At 35.4% G+C, this 19,950-nt stretch overlaps 1 protein-coding gene across 5 annotated transcripts in view; it reads right to left on the bottom strand.

Moving 5' to 3' along the window:
• LOC145665031 (leucine-rich repeat-containing protein 45-like) overlaps window positions 1–19,950 on the bottom strand; it is a 55,026-nt gene that overhangs the window by 2,228 nt on the left and 32,848 nt on the right. For all 5 annotated transcript variants that reach the window (XM_081732248.1, XM_081732251.1, XM_081732247.1 and 2 more), the window contains exons 10-12: window positions 14,420–14,676; window positions 10,382–10,555; window positions 2,977–3,215 (exon numbers count right to left, since the gene is read on the bottom strand). In XM_081732248.1, coding sequence (XP_081588374.1) covers window positions 2,977–3,215; window positions 10,382–10,555; window positions 14,420–14,676 — 670 coding nt within the window. The remainder of the gene's footprint in view (window positions 1–2,976; window positions 3,216–10,381; window positions 10,556–14,419; window positions 14,677–19,950) is intronic.

Raw genomic sequence — 19,950 nt, 5'->3', positions numbered from 1 at the left:
AATGACTTAAACAGGTTAAAAATAATGCTACAATACTAAAAGTAAAAGCTTCTTAGTCGAGCATCACACAAAATATTCTTAATCGATCTTTTTTCATGATGGTGGGCCTTGGCCAGAGGAGTTGTTATAACGTAATTTTGAAAATTCATTCACTAAAGAGAAAAGGCGCGATGTAACAGTGTTATATTAATGTTCTAATGAATTAGGGGATATTTGCTTCACAAAATATGAACTCGCACGATTTCAATTTGGGTCATATAGTGGATGGACGGAAAATACTAACCACAGTCAATCATACGGGCATTTGCACCAAACAAAATAAAATATTTATCTTGAAAATATTCACGTGCTTCTCAACAATTCGCGCACGTGGACCAGGAATATCTCTTACCAAAGTCTAAAGAGCGTGTTCAATCTCCTTGTAACCGAAAATTATAGCTAGAATAGAATCCGCTGTTGCATGCCATCTTATAGAAATCTATGATTTCAATATTATCACAATATTGCGAGCGGTGATTATATTCAATGAGAAAAAGCAGAAAGGCTATTACTCACCGCAAAAAAAAAAAAAAAAAAAAAAATGTAGCAGAATTTTCTTCTACATGCAACAGGTAACGCTTTAGAAAGATGCAACTTCCCTCTTCAGCCTGTGATAGACTCCAAAACGGATTTAAAATATATATATATATATATGAAGGAAGGTTTGGAGTCTACCACAGGCTGAAGAAGGAAGTTGCATCTTTCGAAAGCGCTACCTGTTGCATGTAGAAGAAAATTCTGCTACTTTTTTTTTTTTTTTTCGGTAATAGCCTTTCTGCTTTTTCTCATTGATTTCAATATTATTCTTTTTGATCTCATTTTTGTTGTTTTGCTTTTACATTCTTTTAGTATATCTCATCTGTGCGTACCGAATATCCTACAAAGAGTGGAGAAAAATAACTAAATACTCCAGAAGAAAGAATTGGACCTAATTCGGTGCGACGACAAACCTGCAGATTTAGCAATCATTGTAGAAGAAAACAGAGAAACCTTTAAAGAATGCGAGCGCTAAGACACCAAACTCTGCGGACTTCAAATTACTGACTATAACAGAAAATGAACGATGTTTGATAATGAGAAAAGAAGTGAGTGAAAAACAAGGCCAGAACCAAATCGACTTGCAGTATTTTTAGCTGTAATCGACAATCTTATAGTAAACCTCAAAAACAAAGAAATTGGTATCCCTTACTTAATATAAGACTTAACATATATAGCCACATTCAACGAGAAAGAACCACAGTAACATAGGAATTAAAACAAAAGGACCAGCACAATCTAATCAACAATGCACCAACGAACAGAGCTTGGTAGACGGATATTTGCATTTCCACGTCTACGTAAACCTAGAAAAACTATGCTTTCTTCATAGTTGTATATGCATATCAAAAGTGGCCATTTACAAAATACTTTTCCAAATTTAAAAGTAGCAAGAAGAACGTCTTTAACTTTTACACAGCAGAGAAAGGAGTCACTGCGCTGAAAAGAATTTAAAATGAGAAAAGGTCAACGATGGAAGGAAAGAAGCTTAATAGTCCAATGTTGTGTATTTGAGAATGATATACTACGAAATGGACTTTATGGGCATCACTAACGAGTTTCCTCGTTCTAAGAAAGAAGCCAGTTCTGTAACAGTAGTAGTTCAACAATACAATGTGCTGGATGGAAGGTCCGTAAAGCTGTACGAAAACATATTGTCAACATTTCAACATATTAATTAATTAATTATTTGCACAATTAAAATTATGTTTTTCAACACCTGCCGATTGCCATGCCAGGACATGGTAGTCTATAAGTGTTGGATAGTGGAAAGGGTTTCTTTTGGAGGCTTAAGGGAAAAATCTCTTCGGAACCACAACTGGCATACTATGGTACCGGAGAGCTATATGCTTCTATGTGTCCAGGGCCAGTTCCTGTTTAAAATGGACCTCAATATGGATTTATAAGAAAATGTAACCCTACTGAGACTTTTTTAAATTATAAAAGTTCTGTTTTAATATTATTAAAATACAATTCTGCTTCAAAGATGTCACCAGAAAGTGTATGCGAGACGCACCTCAGAAACTTTAAATAGCAAAGCGATTTGGGTAATATATCATTCAGAAAGTATTTCCACAAAAAACATTTTAGTATACGTAAGACGTTTCTATGTAATTCCCATCCAAAATGACGAACAAAATAATTTCAAAAATTATAATGCACATAAGTCCACCCTCATCATCTCGTCATGGGGTTAATATACGATGGAATTCCGAAATCTATATTCCATTTATTAAAAGAAATAATACTTTCAGTTAATATAATTCAACAAGAAATATTATCACGAGAGGAGGTATACGGGGTAATTCAAAAAATTTGGAAGGTAAAGGGAACCAAATAATACATTCTTTGAAGGATCCTTGTATGGCAAACATACTATCTGAATTGTGCAATTTCTATCCAAAATGGAGGACAAAGAAATTAGCGAATTGATCCGCTGGAAGCAACTTAGTAAACTTCACAATATCTATGTACGTACTCCAGAACAGGTTTGCAGAAAGATCTATTTAAAAATAAGCAGCTACATAATGCTTTCTGACTTTACATATTCTAGAAATTTTTATGTTCTCTTTTCTCAAACACGAAACGCCTCAAGCTCAAATAATAAACAAAGGAAACATATTTGCATTAACTAGAGGAATTTTATCCACATTCCTTAGAAATAAAACTTACAAACAAAGAATAATCCTCGTATCCATAATTGACAACACTAATTTATATTGATTCTACTGATTATTTCCCCACATTGTAGTTTTCACGAAACAAGAACTTCTTTAAACATAATATAATGGTTCTAGTTCAACATTCGTCTTATGAAACTAATGAGAAAAAAATAACGGCAGGAAAGCGGGAAGAACCCAATTACAAAAACAAATAAGATGAGAATGAAGAGTACCATACCTGATATTTTGTATATCTCTATCTCTTTGTTCTAAGGTCCTTTTGAGCCTTTCGATTTCTCTATCTTTGTTCCTCAGCGTCTCTGCCTGTTGGTTCTGGAGATCACTAAGCTTACTCTGCAGTTGGTCGTATTGCATCTGAAGACGGCGATTCTCCTCTTGTTTCTCTGAGACACGAGATGACTCGTCCAACGCTTGCTGGCGCAACTTTTGAGCATCCAGTTTTTCATTAGATAAAGCCTTTAACACAAAGAATAGAAATATCAGCTAATACCAGAACACAAATAATAACAGCATCTATAGGATACACATTGTACTTAGAAATAAGAAGACCTTTCATTGTATCAGGAAAGAAAAAGCTTTCTCTATGGTTCCGTTGCTCTCTGACAATATTTTGAATGTCATCTGTGACTTTTCTACATTAGTACCAGGATATTTCTAAACGCTTCAGGGTGATGATAGTAAAATATCGAAGCATTGCTAATAAGCCGTTTATGGCATAAAGTACCATCTATGTAAGAAATAGTATTAACTTGAACTGTCTAGCCATGTCAGTTCATTGGATACACTCATTTGAAGGTGTCGTTGAGACTCAAATGATTCGCGTATATTGAATGACAATCTTCCAGTCCACATAACTATTGTTGTGAAGACTGCCGTACCAAATCTTGGGTGCAGTGTGGGTGCTAAGTTTCTGCGAAGGCACAATCTTTCACTGCAGCCTTGAAAACAACAGCTTGTGGACTGGAACACTGTCATGCAGTATGCAAGTTCAACGCTCAGCTAGGGATTTAAAATGACTTCCTCCCACGAACAGACGCAGCTGAACAAATGAAACTGATAATTATTTCTTCATAGATGGCGCCACAATTGACGGCTAATTACCACTGTCAGACTGGATTTTTGTTGAATACCCTTGTGACATTATCTTGTAATAGTTTTAACAGTTGTTACAGCGAAATGTGAAGGGACACAGCTTGTGGATATTTTGTCAGCATTGAATAATAATGTAAATTGGGATGTTTAAGACTAAATTTACTCACTAATTATGTTACTTCAGTGAGTGGACAATTTCTAAGCGCAATATAGAAAACAGAAATTATTAGAACAATTGAATCATTATGCGATATCTATGTTTATAGCCATGAATATACTAGGCTTTGGAAGGTCCGGAATTAGATCTAGTTAACACAATTATTAATGGAAGGAATACAAATCAAAAATACAGGATGCTTAATCATTGTTTCATCTATGAAAACTTTTGGAAATTGCTGGAAGATATGTATTTTCGTTCAGAAATCAATTGCTTTATAATCGACGAATGTTTTTTTCCCGTGGTAAAGCAGATGTAGTCATGTGAGATGATTATGATGTTAATAAAGATAAGAGAAATACATCTTAAGTAATAATTTTACTTTGGGGAATAAAATTTATTCAGTTTATTCAGAAAAAGATTTGAGTCGTTCGAGAGGTAGATCTCGGAATTTTTATAGTGATAATAAATTTGATCGCCAGAATATATCGAAATTTTCGTCTAGAGGCATTCCTGCTGAACTCGGGAACACTAATGCTCCCTTTGTCGTCAGAAACCCGAATAACCTATTGACTGATTTGTGCGTTGATGATGGCCCGAGTTTTAATACCGTGTGTTTAGACTAAGACTTTGCGGTTTGGAAAAACATATTTTTCTGACTCAAGAAATGCTCGTTTCGGGTTTGAATTTTTCAATCAATAAAGAAATAGTTATGATCGTTATCTGGGCAGTTCAAGCGTGTGACGTTTAAGAAAGTCGATCAGTTGCCTTGTGAGTGCTTGAATGCGATTCCGTTCTTAAGATCAACTAACTCCGTGATCGATTATTCTAAGAATTGGTTAATACTTTGCGATGAGAAGGAAGGAGTTATATAGAATTATAGGAAGTTTGTTCAGCAGAAAAGATTTCAACACAAGGAGTTTAGATCTGGAGGTCATCCGACCAGAAATTTGAAGGTTACGATATTGGATCTTACAAAAACCTTTTTGCAGAACATGCATCTATGTTTATACATGAAGATCTATCGGTTTATGGAACCCAAGATGAGAGTATCCAGTGCAAGTTAAATTATTGTGAACCTGAATCTAGGGTTTTAGAAATGCGGGCTCCTGATAATACACAATTATGTCAATTAAAATTTGATTGACTCCGTAATTAACTTAGACCCGAATTTATGTGTCTCTGAGATCTATGGATTGTGCTAGTACGCAAAATCATCGTATTAGAAATTCGGTCGGTGCGATTGAACTCGGATCACGTTTTATCAGAGACAGAAATTTCGAGTCTGAATTCTCTGGTGGATTGTGTTACTATGCAAAATTATACTAGTAAAAATTCAGTTGGTACAACTGAATTGTTAGACAATATTTATTGAATGGTGAAATTTGTGATTCCGATTCGAGAATTGTAAGTGATCATTGAAGAAATAGTACTTTGCCCTATTATGGATACATATCATCATATAGTCACTGACCTATTTTCTTTAAAAACGATAACGCGACAATGAAGATGGAACTTTAAATAAAAGCAAGAGCACAATAACGAACAAAGAGAAGTTAGTGATGCCTGATAAGAAAAAAGGAAGTTTAAGAAGAATAATCGACGAAAGAAGAGTAAAACAAAGAAAGGAAATGGGAATGATCTTCAAACAGTAACAAATATTGACAGTAATAACTCTAATCCAAATCTAGAGAAAATTAACGAGAAAAGGGATTTTGCTCTTGTTTTAAGTGTTAGTGGATCTGAAGCATCTGATGTGGACATCGAACAATCGGACAATTTTCACAAATTATTAAAGCGTAATAATTTATATTGAAGTCGACTTTAGTTGATTCGGCTGAAGAGGATTAGATTGATGCGCAGTTGGAAAAACAATCTTTCACACAGGCGGAAAACCAAACTGAAAAGTGTCTCCTGGCACTATGAAGATCCAGAGATAATTTGGCTCAAATGAAAAAGACATATGATATAATTTCTGATAGAATAGATTGTATTAAGAATTTCGTGGGAAGATTATACTTAAAAGAAAGTAAGACTTTTAAGGGTACACTTTTCTCAATTCCTCGAAATAAGAGAAAGATTTTTCATGAACAAATTCTGGAGTTAATTCAAGAAGGTATTCTGGTAGAGGTGGATCACGCTAATTATGTGAGCAGTTGTTTTCTGGTTAAAAATAAAAAATAATGCTTATCAAATAATAGGTAACTTAATAAAGGCAAATTGTCTTATTTTCAATGATGTCTATCCTTTTCCCAATTTGGAAGCTTGTCTTACCAGCATAGAGGATATGAGTGTGTATTCGAAATTCGATTTACGAAAAGAATATCAAATTTACTTACATGAAGACTCATGAAGTACTACAACCATCGTTATTCCCAAAAGATGTTACCACTATACATGTTTACCAGTTGGAATTAAAACCAGAAGTAATAATTTGTATAGTGCAATCGAAAAAGTGCTCAGAGTTAAGGAAGATGTAAAAATATATTTCGATGACGTCCTAATTGCTTCACATTGTGTTGAAGAACATGTGAAAACAACTGAAAAGGCATTAAAAAGATTATAGGAGTTTAATATAACTCTGACACCTGATAAATGCTTTGTCCTATACGAAGATTAATTATTTAGGGTACTAGATTAAAGAGGATCAAATGGAAATAAATCCTGGGAGAGTCTCGCCAGCACGTAATAGACGCGGTCTTTTGAAAATTGGAGTTTTGGTTATTATTCAAAATTTGCCTCTAAATTAAAAGAATTGATGAGCCCATTAGTACTTTGAAACCTCCAAAGAATAAATCTGTCTGCACAAGTGTATACCAGAAAATTGTTGACAACTTTAAAAAATCTTGGTTTAAAATATGGTTTTAAAAACCGCTAATTTAAATAAGCGGTTTGTTGTACATGTAGACGGTATTGGTAAGAGTATAGCTCGGTATTTCACAGGAAACCCAGAACGGAGATTAGCAACTGGTGGCTTTTTACAGTAAAAGGTTGTTGGAAGCAGATAAGCACCGAAGTATCTACAAAATAGAATTCATAAGTTTTGTTAAAATTATAGCACACTAAAAGTATTAATTAGATTAATTTTACGTTCCGACGGACAATAAAGCCTTATCCTAAATACTTAATAACTCTAAAAGATATTGAAATATGGACCATTACTGGAAACCATATGTGAATTTAATTTTAGAATTCGACATATTAAATCTGGGGAAAATATAGTAATGGATTTTTTTACTAGAATTTATGACCTGAGTTTAGCATCTTAGAAGGATCGGTAGAAACAGGAGAATAGCCCACTTATGGAAACTTCCATTAGTAAAAGAAGCAATTTATATATTGCAGCGAGAGAATCCTAGTCTGACAGAAATCAATAGTTAAATTAGAATCGGTTCAAAATGTTTCCAGGTATATTATTAGTAAAAATATTCACTTAAAAAGAATCCGACATCAATCCATATAAGATTGTGATTTCCAAAGATATAAGAAGAGTATTGTTAGAATACCACCATAAGATAAGTTGGTAGGTCATGCTGGAGCCTTTGGAACTCTTAAAAATTAATGTAACATTTTAGTTAGGATGGAATGAATAAACATGTTAAACAATTTGTTTTTTTCTTATGATATTTGTCACAGATCTAAAGAATGTAGTCAAAAAAATGGGATCATTAGCGTCTGAATTCAGTAAAAGAATTAACTCTCATTGAATGTTCGACCTCGTTGGAGCCTTACCAAATTCTAATTGGGGTCATAATGCTTGTAAATTTGTCGTATAAGAGCGTCTGAAGAATATTAGTTCCATTATTGATACGAAAATGAAATCTTTCAGTCTAACGTTCTATGATTATGCCTGTTAAGCTAAGGGAGACGGATGATTTAGGCAAATGAATGATGATGGAGTACTTAGATGAGAAAGTGGGAGGAAACGGGAGAACCTCAAGAAAACCCTGGACACGATGTTGTCTACCACAAACATACTTGGGCGGGGATCGAACCAGGGGACCCACGCAGCACAGGTAAGCGCTCTATCACTTAGATACTCGTCCCGCTACTATTGAAAAACAAATAAGTTGTTGGGAATGTTCAGTAGATTAGGTTTTCCGGAGGCGATATCTACTGATAATGCCTCGATCTTTGTGTCTCAGTATTTTAAAAAAGTTCCTCAACATTACTCATCAACCATTTCAGTACGACTTCTTCGCCCATAGTTCAGTTGGCACAGAAAGAGACATTCAAATCTGGCACGCTGGTCTAATCTATGAACCTATTACAATTTATTCGTTAGTTAGGTGCGCTTCAAAGCAAACCTCCCCAATCACATATTATACATACATCAGGTATGTTCAGTCACCTTCCTTTCGTTTCTGTGTTGGCATCTCACAAGGCTCCACTGTGTCTCCGCTACGATGTATAGTATAATTCATATCTGATGTACTTCAACCAAAATCTTTAGTTTCACGTACTACAGTTGGTTGATGTCAGAGTTTACCTCACGGTCGCATCGTCCATCTATCAAATAAACCGGCCCCATCAATCTGCTCTTTATACTTTCGTTCACTAGGTTGTTCTTGGATTAATGAATGACGTATTTAAAATGCTGCGAACACGAAGGAATTTTCCACTAGTTCTACTAATTTACCTTTATTGACCAGGGTCATTTTCAATATTAGCCTCAACAGATGAAAACTAGGCTTCATGAACCTGTCTAAAATACCTAACATCCTCGGGTTGATTAGCGATAATAGAACCACTCTCCATTAGCCAATAGCAAAATCGTGGAAACAGGGAAACCTAACGGAATTTTTATTTTCGTGAACGGATGTCATGTGCAGCAAAATCCAGTGATAATAGGAGTTCTAGAAGCAAGCGCGCTTATCATCTAAAAACTGGTTGACACAGACATTGATTTAAGGAACAATTTTGCATAGGCCTTCTACACGTCCAATAATCACCTTGCTGCCTTTCTCCCAATGTTAAATGTATATGATCATCTAAATGATCAAACATCGTTCTTTCCAAACATTTCATTGGCATTCCCAAAGTTTTGACGTATCAGAACACCACCTTCCATCTTCAGTCGACTCCAATAACCCATTAGTGCCATTGAACCAAGTCAGCTTCGTTCCTGACTGTAAAAGCAGGTCAGGTTTTCAAACTACTATATGTTAATCCAAGATTGATATCGGACTGGTAAATCTATGACACGGTATCTACGGCATCTTCCCGTTTAAACAGAGGGATAAATGCAGAGATGGGACCTATTCTGGTTGAATATTAATCAAGAAACAATTTCTCACTATCTCTTGCTGTTTGGAGCTACTACGAGACTGTCGAAAAGACAAAGTCGTTCGATAAGACTTCTCACACTTATGCGTAGATCAGTTTGTAAGTCTAAAACTCGCGCGTGCCAACACAATATTGTCTTCTTAAACTTATTTGGTTATTGGGAGTCTCATAAAGCAAATCTATCTGTCCACCAGTATGTCAGTCGACAGTGTCAGAAAAAAAAGAAAAACTGTACGATATCCAAAAACACTTTTCGCAAATGGATTCACCGTCCTAAGATTATGAAACATTTGCGGTTCTATCCCTCTATGGTAACGAGTAGAGGTAAAAAATTTACAACTTCCTGTTTCAATATTCATCGAAATGAGTGAAAAATAGCAAAACTGACTTCAAAAATGCGCTAAAAGGCAGAAAACAAAGTTTTTTTTTTTTAATATGGGCCAACTTCAAAAAATCTCCAAGAAGCAGAAAATAATGAAAACGCTGAAAAATTAAAAAAAAAATAATAAAGCGACTAAAAGCAGACAATAAGTTTATTATATCTACGAAACTTTTTGAATTCGTGCCAAGCTGAACGAATTAACGTTTCATAAAATTACTATTGAGATAATTTTATACTGGGCATTAATCTGTTCGGCTTGGCACGAATTCAAAATATTTTACATATAATAATGATGAATTATTTTGTGCTTTTATTCTGCTTTGTACTGCTTTTTTAAGTCGGTTATTTATTGTTTTTGCTTTTTAATGCTTTTATAAAGTCGGTTCATATTGTTTTTGCTTTGTAATGCTTTTTTTTTAAGTCAGTTTATAATGTTTTTGCTTTTTAATACTTTTTAGAAGTCAGTTGATATTGTTTTTGCTTTTTAGTGCTTTTTTGAGGTCGCTTCATGTTGTTTTTAAAGCTTTTTTGGTATGGATTCAGAGTGCCAAGAATACAGTTTATCCTCTGCCTTATTCTTTTGTTGAAACCGAAAGTGGTACCTATTTACCATTTCCAGTTTCAGTACTGAAAATCCACAGAGCGAACGCGGTTAGAGAAATGGTTTTTCATATGGGCCTAATACGAAATAGTTGCTCTTCTAACCTCGTGTAGATGAGAAATCTTCCTCTGCAGTTCTCCCATTTCACAGGTGACCAAGCTATTCTGCTTCTGAAGTTCCGTCACCAGGGAATGTTGGTTGTTGAGCTGCTGTTCAATCGATGTCTTCTCTAACTGGATAGCTCTTACTCTTTCTTCCATCTGCTGCGACTGCTCCAACTGCAACACGGAAACAAAACATGCGAGGTTGCCACACTGCAGCTTTATGACAGGCATTAAATAACAAATTAAACAATTAAACTGAAGCATGACTATAATTAATATTATTTACTAATTGCCAAATTTTCAATGACAACTCCAATCTTCCTCAGCGGCGTTTTATTAACGCATCTACAGCACATTCATTGGTGCTGTTCATATCACATGGTATCCATTGTTATGAGTTGTGGTACAGAACTACCCAACAAAATAATTTCTTTTAGTAAAAACAAAATGAAATTAAATCTTTTGTTTTGCGTCCCACGTTTATGCCGCACAGGAGATGGTGTTGATGAGAATGAATGAAATGGTGGAATGAAGAAAGTGTGAGAAAACGGGAGAACCCGAGAAAAATTCACACACCAGAGGTAAATGCTCCGCCATTCTGCCACCGTAGTCCTCTAAATTTGTTCTAGCAGGCTCATTCTGACAACTGTATACTACATCTGCACCATTCAAGAAACATCTGAGCAAAATCAAGAGAAGTTTTACAGCTGCTCTAGGGTTCCCACAGAAAAGTGAAGATCCTTTTCTCTGACTCAAATTCTTGTTTTCCCTGACTCGAATTCTTCAATATCAATGGGAAGATATGTGGTAAGTCCTATCATACACTTTTTTTTAAGGCCCTCCTCCATCCCCATAGCCGTCCATCACACTCCTTTAATTACCATTTATGTATTTATTATATTAAACAATTTAGACAAAATTTAATATTTAAGTATATAACAATATTATATATGTATGATACAATACCACATACCTTGACATTGGAAATTAGTCATTTTTTGGCTTGACAAAACAACAAAATATACAGTCAAGAAAATCCTAACAGTGACAGTTCTGAGATATGTATTACACACATTTTAAACAGAACTACATTTTGCTTTCAGTTCTTGAATTTGTTGTACGAGAGCGCCCTGTTCTTGTTTATAACATAATTCCAATTGTTTCTTCTTTGCTTCTAATTTCTTGACTTCAGCACATACTTTTCTTTTTTCAGCTTTGACATTACCTTCCTCTGCACTCTGGATTCGTTTCTGCTGAACGTATTCATCATAGCGTCTCCGAGCTAAACGAATTGAAACAAGCATTCTTCGATCAATGGGAACAGATTCTGCACCTCCATAGTACATAATTGTGTCATGCACCCGCCTCTGTGCAACTAGAGAGTTTTCTATTTTGTGTTCTACAATAAGTGTCTTATTGACTGAGAACCCGCCCTCTACTGAAGCATTGCCGTGAGATAAAATTAAACATATTCTCACAATATGCCACAAATCAGCATACTCTTGTTTCTTGGACAATACCTTTGCAAAGAAGTCATCTAACCTAGTGCTGCACATTTTCTCTTCATATTCTCTGAAGTCAACTGCAAGGTATCCTTGGATTTCAGTACAGAAAGACATAAACTGACTCTTTGCTTTCTCAGCTATAGGATCAGATATCCTGTTACGCTCATGTAGAGTTTGTAGAATGCATTTCATCCTAGTCTGAGCACGTTCTGGATTGTTCTTCTGTAGACTGGGATACAAAGTTGACAGAGCACGTACCAGTTTGTACTTCAGAGGGCTCCTTTCCACAATCTTCTTGATTGTACCCAGCAAAAAGTTTCGACACTCAAGCCCGAAAGGTAGTTTATCTTTATCTGATGCTTTAAACTCTTTTAGTAGTTTTTCTGGCTTAAAATTAATGTCTACCTTTCTTACTTCCAACAAGTTTTCATTGGATGTCAAATCTAATGCAACAAGCTTCACTGCACTGTCAGCAAATTTCATATTGCTTTGTTTGACACAACGAGTCATTAGATTCCTTAAAAGACTTAGAAGTTCTGAGTACGGGAAACAAACAAATGGCTCAGGACTCTGGAAATTTTCTTAAAAATGGTTCACACTCTGCTGAGACAGTCTTGAAGAAACATAATTTACACTTCATCAAAGCATCACCTGTACCTTCCACAATTTTAAATGGTTTACTCTTGATCTCTTTATTTGTTAGTACAAACTGCTTTATGTCATCAAAAATAAGTAAAGCACGTTCCACACACGCTACGTTCTCTACCCATCTTATTGCACAGTGTTTTAAAGGAAGCACTTGCTACCAGTGGAAGCAATGTAATCTGCACGACGAGCTGGAGAATCACAAAACAAATAGTATATGTCACGAAGAAAACTGTGCAAGTCCCATCCAGCAGACTGAATACCACTTTTGATTGAACCATTAATAACATGTAAACCACACAGACACCAATGTCCATTTTTTTTTTTTTTTTTTTTTTTTTCTTTTCATCTGGGAAATCTTCATTCAGTTTTTCTTTCAAGTTCTTCAGGAAGCAATGATTAACATTGGGCCCATCCATTGACACCTGCAGCAAGTTGTTTGGCGGAAGAGGGGACAGTCCGCTGAGAAAAGATTGCAGTAGATCTGTTGATGTTGCATGATCCAAAAACACACTATTGTAATACTGATTTGCCACTCGATTTGTATACACACACATACATAGACTACCTTATTCCCTCAGTATGAAATAGCAACACTACTATCACTATCATCACTGGAAATAATGTATCATTGCCTTTCTCTTCACATGTCCACATTTACATACAGTACTCCATCCTTGCACATTTACGTTCCCTGACTTTCCATGATATTTTACATGAAATGCATAATTTCCATGACTTTCCCTGACATGTTTCCAATTCCCTGACTTTCCATGACTTTCCCTGATTTTCCAGAATGTGGGAACCCTGTGCTCTGTAAAAGTTCAAATTTTTAAGAATGCAACTTTTGTTCCACACAGTATCAAGGTATTCGTATATATTTTTACTGCTAGAAGAAATGTTTTTGTTGGATAATTCTATACCCCAACGATGGAAGGCATATGATATCATAAGTTTGTTGTAGATTCTTTAGAAAAACGCCGATAAGGACGATATGAGTTTCCAATAAATATTTTAGCACCAATTACTAAACGATAAGACATATAATAAGATCAGGATAACTAGTCATTACTTGTTTTAAAGCTCATAAATTGCCTATCAAAGTTCGCGTACGTTATCTGAATAATTGCTGTATTTTAAAAAAATTAAACAGGTTACGAACAATTTGATAGATTAGTTAAATATTTTATTTACAACTGTGAGTGAATAATAGCAAGGGTAGTCCCATCAGTAATTCAAAACATTCTGGACAATCACCATCAAACATAAACACGATTAAACTAAAAACATGAAAAAGTAATAGACATATTTATCTATAAGTTCGCACAGATGCAAGCAGCATTCAGACTTTATCAAAGAAAATCCTTAATCTGAAATAGTAAAAGAAAAGCACAGATTTCATTTTTTTATTACAAAAGCAATAAAAGAAAAATAAAGCCAAGGTGGAAAGACTTTAGCGAATACATCAATATATACTAAAACAATTTGCCTATGTACAAAAGAATAAAAAGAATGAAAGAAGGACCATCATCTAAGGGTTCACACATGAAAATGACAGGAAAACAACAATCAATCACACCGAGGAACAGGTAACAAAATAAAGCACAAAACAAGTGAGAAAAGGGGACAAAATGTAGTTAAAGGTTCAGAGCCCTGGTAGGTAATGATACTCTAGGTTGCTACAATGGTAAATTAATATGGATGATCATAATGATACTCTAGAATGCTACAATGCTGAATTAATAAAGCTGATGATAATGATAGTCTAGGTTGCCAGAATCGTAAATTAATAAGGCTGATGATAATGATGGTCTAGGCTGCTAGAATCGTGAATTAATAAGGGTGATGGTACTGATACTCTAACATAAAAATATACCATATCTCTTACCTCTTTGGCTCTGAATTTTTGAATCACTGCATTAATCTCATCATCAGCTCGTGCTCTCTCGTGCATCACCTGCGACTTTAGATCTGATCGTTCTTTTTCCAGTTCCAGAATATCTTTTTCTAGAGAAAGAATCTTCGCTCGCAACGTCTCCTGGATTTTCGCGCTTTCCTCCAAGTTCTTATTCATTCGCAGTTCACACTGACTCTCCACTTCTTCAATTATCTGTTTGCATTTCTCCTGTTCTGCATTAAGCTTCGCTGAAATAAAAGTAATCAACATGAACTTTAAAGTATTTACTTCTACATGGGTGATGTAGAAAATTATATATATATATAATTAGAGCGGAAATACAAAAAGCTTAAACCTTTAAACACCTATTGACCCACCCCTGCGTCATGGTTTTAAACCTTCAGAGCTCTGCCCCTAATTAAGGCACGAAAATAATTTTGGTATCAACGTGTTCGTGGAAGATGAAGCTTTCCAAAGATAAGTATTTTATGTATGTGAAGGGTACTACGGTGGAGAAGGGAGAGGGTAAATTTCATTATTTGTTTTCATAAATTATATTGGGAGGCATCCCACCTCCCCCTTGAGTTACAGTCATAAAAATTGGTATGCGAAACAATGAAGTAGTCCACTACACACTAATAGCCTGCAAAAAGTACTTGTTGGTTTTGTGTATGGTATTGGGGAGGGGCAAATTTGAACTTTTTTTTTTTTTTTTTTTTTTTTTTTTTTTTTACATTTACTTTCTGGACGGTTTCATATAAGATAAGATACCTTTTCACTAAATTCAAGTAAAATCATAATTCTTGTTGTGGTTTGTTCTACGGACAATACTGAAGAAAATGGTGTGCACATAACGTGATACTATGGTAAGGAGGGGGGGGGGGCTAATGTGAAATTCAATGAATCGTTTTTTTACGCATCTTTTTATTTTTTACAATATAAAACTAATTCATTATTCTTTTCTGTTCAGTATAACACAATAATTCTGTTTTCGTGTACACACACATACATACATACTCATAATAATTGCTTGTAGGAACAAAAACGTTACGTGATTTACCTCCCCCCAAATTCACCCCTTCACCCTTCATTTCTAAAAATACCAACAAAGTTGCCTTTATTGGAGTCTGGGTCATTGTTGACAAGTGGAAAACAACAAATGTTACTTTCCCGGCGGCCAATTCGAATAACTAAATAGAAGCAGTTTTGTCAACCACTTTCTTTTACCCCCACCTTCCCCTACCCATGAAAATCTGCAACCGCTCTTCGAAAATAATATACATGTTTTTTATTAGGAATTTGGTTCTGAATTTTTATCTTGCTTTGTACTGCAGCAATGGCTATCATTTTTGCATATTATTATTATAAGTGTGTTGCTTACACATGAGCTTTATTTTGTTAGTGTAGGCTGATTGTAAGGATTGCCATGGCCTCCAAATTCTATTTTTTATATTTTTTCCAGATTTTTCTTTCTTCTTCATCTTCTTCTCGAATAACGCGGGAATTGCACATGTGTTACCTCGTTGGAATTTGTGATCCATAAGCTTTACAACGATGTACGAATCATGACTCTGGGATCATTAGAAGGGTCACCAGTGCCCCTAACGTGAGAGTATATGATTTGGTCAAAATCCATGGCCGGCGTTTAAAGGTTAATACAAAATGTAACTGCCACCTCTGCTTATCCATGACGGGGATAACAAGGCGAAAACCTAGTCACTTCTTACATGAAGCATGGGTTATGAAGTTCTGATGTCAGCCGCTAGATAGCATGCATACTAACTTTTCAAAACAAGTTGTCTTAATACTTTAGGGTCGCCGAGACAAAGAAGCTTCGCAACATAATAATAATAATAATAATAATAATAATAATAATAATAATAATAATAATAATAATAATAATAATAATAATAACTAACTAACTAACTAACTCTATGGCCTATGGAACCCGGAGGTTCAATGCCGCGTTCACAAAAGCTCTCCACTGACTTCTATCCTTAGCTAACTGCATCCAGTTTCTACTTTGTATTCCTATCTCTGCGAGATCCATCTTAATATTGTCCTCCCATCTGCGCCTAGGTCTTCCTAATGGTCGTTTTCCGATTGGTCTTCCAGTCAAGACTTTGAAAGCGTTTCTACTTTCTTCCATTCTAGCTACATGACCCGCCCACCTAAGCCTCCTAGACTTGACGACACTAACAATGTTGGGTAAACCATATAAATTATGTAGTTCCTCGTTATGAAGTTTCCGCCATTCCTCATTCCCGTTCCTCTTGGGTCCGAATATTCGTCTCAGGATCTTATTCTCAAATACTTTCAGTCTATGTTCTTCCCTCAGAGTAAGGGACCATGTTTCGCAGCCATACAAAACAACAGGCATGATTACTGTTTTGTATATTTTAAGCTTCAAATTCCTCGACACAATTCGCGACGACAAGAGATTTTGAACCGAATAGTAACACGAATTCCCTGCTTTTAGTCAACATTTAATTTCTTCGTGAATATGATTTTCCTCTGTTAATATTGATCCTAGATATTTGAAACTATCCACTTTATCAAAAGTATTATTTAATATTTTAACGCATCCATAATTTGCTGTATTCCGGTCCCGACGTACTTCCATGTATTTAGTTTTATCTGCATTTACTTCTAAATTCATGTCCCTGCAAGCGTATAATAAGATCTCTGCATTTCTTTCTATTGTTCTCCTATCATCACCTATTAAATTTACATAATCAGCATATGCCATAATCTGGTGAATACCGTTCAATTGTAGGCCCTGGTTGCTATCTTTGATTTTCCTTATAGCGTATTCCAGAACGAAGTTAAATAATAATGGCGACAACGCATCTCCTTGTTTCAGGCCATTTTCGACGTGAAAGCACATGGACAAAAATTTTCCTACCCGAATTTTACTTTGGGATTCATTTAAACATATCTTAATTAATCTAATTAGCTTTATCGGTATTCCAAGTTCTGTAAGAACGTTGTATAATATTTCTCTCCTAACCGAGTCGTACGCCTTTCTAAAATCAATAAATAGTTGATGTACCGGGGTATTGTATTCCCACTTTTTTTCGAGTATTTGGCGAATGGTAAATATTTGGTCGATAGTTGATCGATTCCGTCTAAATTCGCATTGATAATCTCCAATAATTTCATCTGCGTATGGGGTCAGTCTTGCTAATAGAATATTTGAAAGGATTTTATAGGATGTTGACAGAAGAGAAATGCTTCGATAATTATTACAGTCAGTTTTGTCGCCTTTCTTGTGAATTGGAACAATGATTGATTCTTTCCACTCTTGTGGCAATTCTTCTTTGTTCCAGATAAGGAGAATGAGTTTGTGTATCTTGTTCCACAATTTTTCGCCTCCAGCTAGAATTAACTCAGCCGGAATTTCATCTACACCCAGAGATTTGTGTTTCTTTAATTTCTTTATAGCGGTTTCTACTTCTATTCGGTTGGGTTCTGGAATATACGGTTCTGAGGTGTGTATCTCCTTTTCTCCACGCACACTAGTTTTTGGTTGCGTGTTAAGCAAATCGTCAAAGAAATCTTTCCATCTATTTAAGAGGCTATCCGTGTCAGTGAGAACTGTACCGTCAGATTTCTTTAATATATAAGCACGAGGTTGATAGCCTTTCTTAAATTCGTTGATTCCCTTATACATGTCCCGGATGTTTTTATTTTTACTATTATCTTCAAGTTCCTTAATTTTAGCTTTCAGAAAATCGCGTTTCTTTGTTCTAAAAGTTTGGAAGTTTCCCACCTGATATCTGCGAAATTTTGTGTAGTTATTTCATTCGGATTTTGTAGCCAGCGTAATATTGCCTGTTTTCTCTTCTCTGCTACTTTTATGCATTCCTGGTCGAACCATGGTTTGTTCCTACGTATTTCCGCATGTCCCATTTTTTCTTTTGCTGAAATTTTAATGCTATCTCTAATTTCAATCCAGGTATCCTCAACACTAGTGCACTCCGAATCTTCTAAAGCCGAGAATCTATTCGAAACTTCAATCTGGTATTTCTCTCTTACCTGGCTCTCTTCTAATTTCTTTAAATTGAATCTCTCCGTTCTCGGACAATGAATATTACCTTTATTCAACGATAATCTCTCTCGTATTATCGCTGCTACCAGGAAGTGGTCAGTGTCACAATCAGCCCCTCTAAACGACCGGACATCAATTATGCTAGATTGCCTTCTTCTATCTACTAAAACGTGATCAATTTGATTATGTGTTTTCCCGTCTGGTGATGTCCAAGTGTATTTATGAATGTCGCGATGTGGGAATTTTGTACTCTTCACGATTAGGTTTTTGGATGTTGCAAAATTCACGAGTCTAACACCGTTGTCGTTACTTTCCTTATGCAGACTTTCGTTCCCTATAATCGGTTTGAAAATATCCTCTCGTCCTACCTTCGCATTAAAATCCCCTAATAGAATTTTCATATGGTATCGCGGGAGTTGGTCAAATATCCGTTCCACTTCTTCGTAAAAATTGTCTTTTATATCGTCATCCTTATCTTCAGTTGGGGCATGTACATTTAAAACAATAATATCACACCACCGTCCCTTAAGAGTAATAAAAGAAAGTCTGTCAGTGACAAATTCAACCCGTTTAATTGCTGGTAATATTCGTTTATGAACGAAAAACCCTGTTCCTAACTGGTGATTTTTATTTCCTTCCCCGTAAAAGAACGTAAAATTTCCGGAATTCTCAGATCCATTTCCTTCCCACCCAACTTCCTGAACTCCTACTACGTCCATCCTGTATTTCTCTAACTCACTCGTTACGGATTTTAACGCGCCTGCCCTATAGAGACTCATAATATTCCATGTTCCAAATCTCATGTCCATTTTCTTTTCCTGAGGTCGTGCCAAGCTATCAGTCCTTGTCCGAGGCTTTTGTGATTATTTCTGAACAAGTGCTTTTTTTGCAGGATGAGGTTGTTAGCCCTACCCAAACCCCCAAGCTGGAGGACCACTCCTAGTCGGCTGTCCGCGACTGCTTATTCAGTATATTCGCAGCTAACCTCTATATCTAGAGGCCTTCTCCTCGATCCGCAACCTGAGGACGCGCCATGCCGTGGTGACAGGAACCCACGTTACAGGGAATAATAATAATAATAATAATAATAATAATAATAATAATAATAATAATAATAATAATAATAATAATAATAAAACTCTTTTCTGCAGACCAGGAAGAAGTTGGAGAAACGTACAAATAAGTGCATCGATCAAGTAGAAATGCATTTTCAAGAGAAAAGAAAACTATGCCCATATCAGATATATATATATATATATATATATATATATATATATATATATATATATATCTGTTTTATTACAGTCATAAGAGTAAGTTTCCTGGTATGCCATTATCAAACTGTGATCAATATTTACAAGAAGTGTTGTCAGTAAAAAATCTAAACTACAAAACTACTACAAAAGTCTTAATTAAAATACGCCAGACACCTACTACGCACTTCTTACAATAGCTGAATATTTAAACTTGG

This window comes from Thermobia domestica, chromosome 11, assembly GCF_964235325.1.
Source record: "Thermobia domestica chromosome 11, izTheDome1.hap1.1, whole genome shotgun sequence".
Classification (NCBI taxonomy): Eukaryota; Metazoa; Arthropoda; class Insecta; order Zygentoma; family Lepismatidae; genus Thermobia; species Thermobia domestica.
This window is presented reverse-complemented; position numbering and strand designations above follow the sequence as displayed.